The 2,934-nt window shown below is 37.3% G+C and overlaps 1 protein-coding gene across 4 annotated transcripts in view; it reads left to right on the forward strand.

Annotated features, from left to right (window-relative positions):
* Window positions 1–2,934, forward strand: part of LOC106871802 (survival motor neuron protein) — a 21,259-nt gene that overhangs the window by 2,995 nt on the left and 15,330 nt on the right. For all 4 annotated transcript variants that reach the window (XM_014918445.2, XM_014918446.2, XM_014918448.2 and 1 more), the window contains exons 2-3: window positions 1,268–1,342; window positions 1,964–2,074. In XM_014918445.2, the coding sequence (XP_014773931.1) occupies window positions 1,268–1,342; window positions 1,964–2,074 (186 nt within the window). The remainder of the gene's footprint in view (window positions 1–1,267; window positions 1,343–1,963; window positions 2,075–2,934) is intronic.

Consider the following 2,934-nt stretch of genomic DNA (forward strand, 5'->3'; position numbering starts at 1 on the left):
GGATGTCCCCTTACTCCCATGTGTGCATATACAAGTTTTTATAAGCAAACATTCCACCACATACGTTGTTTGTGGCATCAGCTCTATTAGTCGTATCTAGAAAGCTGTAAGTGTTTTTTAGACAGGAAGTTTTGTTGAGTGTGTGTGTGTCATTTCTGTATATATTGGAAGGTTCTATGTAGAAGTTCATTTTATACAAGCTATTAATGTTCTAGTAGGAATAACAGTGATGATGACAACAACAACAACAATAATATGCCAAACTTTCAAACTTAGCGGTGTAAGATATCCTGTTGCCTCTTCCATATATATATATATATATATATATATGTTTAAGAGAAATGGAAAATGGAGACAAATGCACAAGATGTTACTTAAATCATTTATATCGCTGAAATATATGTTTCGATGGATACATTAATCCGGGAGGAAAAATAATGTGGAATAATGTATCAGTCTTATCAGGGAGGAGATTATCAATAACAATGTTCATTAATGAACCATTTTTACAGATGTAACAAATTATAATGTACAGGGTGTCCCAGAAGTCACACACCATTCTGGTTTGTATTAGAAATAATTTTTTAATGATAATGTGACTGGTGAAACCTATTTAGAGCTCCTCTTTTACTCTTTTACTTGTTTCAGTCTTTTGACTGTGGCCATGCTGGAGCACCGCCTTTTAGTCGAGCAAATCGACCCCAGGACTTATTCTTTAGAAGCCTAGTACTTATTCTATCGAAAAATCTTTTGTCGAACCGCTAAGTTACGGGGACATAAACACACCAGCATCGGTTGTCAAGCGATGTTGGGGGGACAAACACACACATACAAACATACACATACATATATATATATACATATATACGACGGGCTTCTTTCAGTTTCCGTCTACCAAATCCACTCACAAGGCTTTGGTCGGCCCGAGGCTATAGTAGAAGACACTTGCCCAAGATGCCGCGCAGTGGGACTGAACCCGGGACCATGTGGTTGGTAAGCTAGCTACTTACCACACAGCCACTCCTGCAAACTTTCTTGTTTGATTACCTTCAGGATCTTCCCATAATTCCCCATAACTTAGCGGTTCGGCAAAAGAGACCAATAGAATAAGTACTAGACATCCAAAGAATAAGTCTGGGGGCGATTTGCTCAACTAAAGGCAGTGCTCCAGCATGGCCACAGTCAAATGACTGAAACAAGTAAAAGAGTAAAAGTAGCTGTCTATATTGGAATAGTTTGTTCTCACTCTGTTATTTTGCATTCACAGGACTCAGATGATTCTGATATTTGGGATGATACAGCACTTATTAAAGCTTATGACAATGCAGTTGATAACATAAAGGTGTGTAAATTATATTTTCAGTTTCTTTTCTCATCACATTGCTGTTTTGCGTAATCATTGCAATATGCAGTGATTGACCATGTTGAGTAGAATATGACGTGTGTATATGTTCTTGAGTGGAGGCGCAATGGCCCAGTGGTTAAGGCAGCGGACTCGCGGTCATAGGATCGCGGTTTCGATTCCCACACCGGGCGTTGTGAGTGTTTATTGAGCGAAAACACCTAAAAGCTCCACGAGGCTCCGGCAGGGGATGGTCGCGAACCCTGCTGTACTCTTTCACCACAACTTTCTCTCACTCTTACTTCTTGTTTCTGTTGTGCCTGTAATTCAAAGGGTCAGCTTTGTCACACTGAGTCACGCTGAATATCCCTGAGAAGTACGTTAAGGGTACACGTGTCTGTAGAGTGCTCAGCCACTTGCACGTTAATTTCACGAGCAGGCTGTTCCGTTGATCGGATCAACTGGAACCCTCGACGTCGTAAGCGACGGAGTACCAACAATATGTTCTTGTCTTGAGTTTATTGTTTGTGAATTTTTTGTTGTTTTTTTTTTCTGTATATTTATGAACATTCTGGTACTGATTTGATAGATAGTGATTTGTTGATTAAATTGATGTTTCAGGCACAACTTGATGATAAAATGGACTCTGAACAAAGCCCATCTAATGAGAAGGTAAATTGTCAACAAAGTAGAAAAAGCAAAAAACAGACAAAGAAAAAAAATAAATGCAAGGTAAAAAATTTTTTAAATGATTGGTTTTCATCATTTGACTCAAGGCTGACAGAGTGTTTGTTTATTTTTGTCATTTATCTTTATTATTATCTTTCTCTGCTAGTATTGGTGAAATACTAGTAGAAACCATACCAAAACAAACATTTGAGCTCAGCACAGTCCAATAACTTGCCAGATCCTGTTGAACTGTCCAACTCATTTCAGCATAGAAAAAAAAATAGACATTAACTAATTATGGTGATGATATAAACAAGATGGTTTTTTGGAAAATTCTAAAATTTGTATATTAACTATCTATACAGGTGCAGGCATGGCTGTGTGGTAAGAAGATAGCTTCCCAACCACATAGTTCCAGGTTCAGTCCCACTTCATGGCACCTTGGGCAAGTGTCATCTACTATAGCCTCAGGCCAACCAAAGCCTTGTGAGTAGATTTAGTAGAAGCCTGTTGTATATCATTGCTATTATGCAAAAGTGTCATAAGTCCAAAACGTTGCTTTTTAAGAAAAAAAAAAATAGTTTCACAATTCCATTTCTTTTTACGTTAGCAGCAGTGTCAGCTTAACGATAATACTTTGTTGGGTGCATAAAATTGTAACTCTATGCATGTATGATATTTTCAGTCAGAAATGATTTTGTAAAACTGTCATATGTTGGACTTGCTACACTTTTGAAAAATGCTCAGACTTACTACACTTTGACAATTTTCATATCTTGGCATCTGAAGCAGCTGGAGATACAATAGTTTGACCAAAAGAACCAGCTATTACAAGCAAAAATGAATATTGAACAAAATGCATTTGGCCAAATTTGGACATATGACAGTTTAACATAATAACAAGATATATATATATATATATA

The sequence above is a fragment of the Octopus bimaculoides genome, chromosome 2 (genome assembly GCF_001194135.2).
Source record: "Octopus bimaculoides isolate UCB-OBI-ISO-001 chromosome 2, ASM119413v2, whole genome shotgun sequence".
Classification (NCBI taxonomy): Eukaryota; Metazoa; Mollusca; class Cephalopoda; order Octopoda; family Octopodidae; genus Octopus; species Octopus bimaculoides.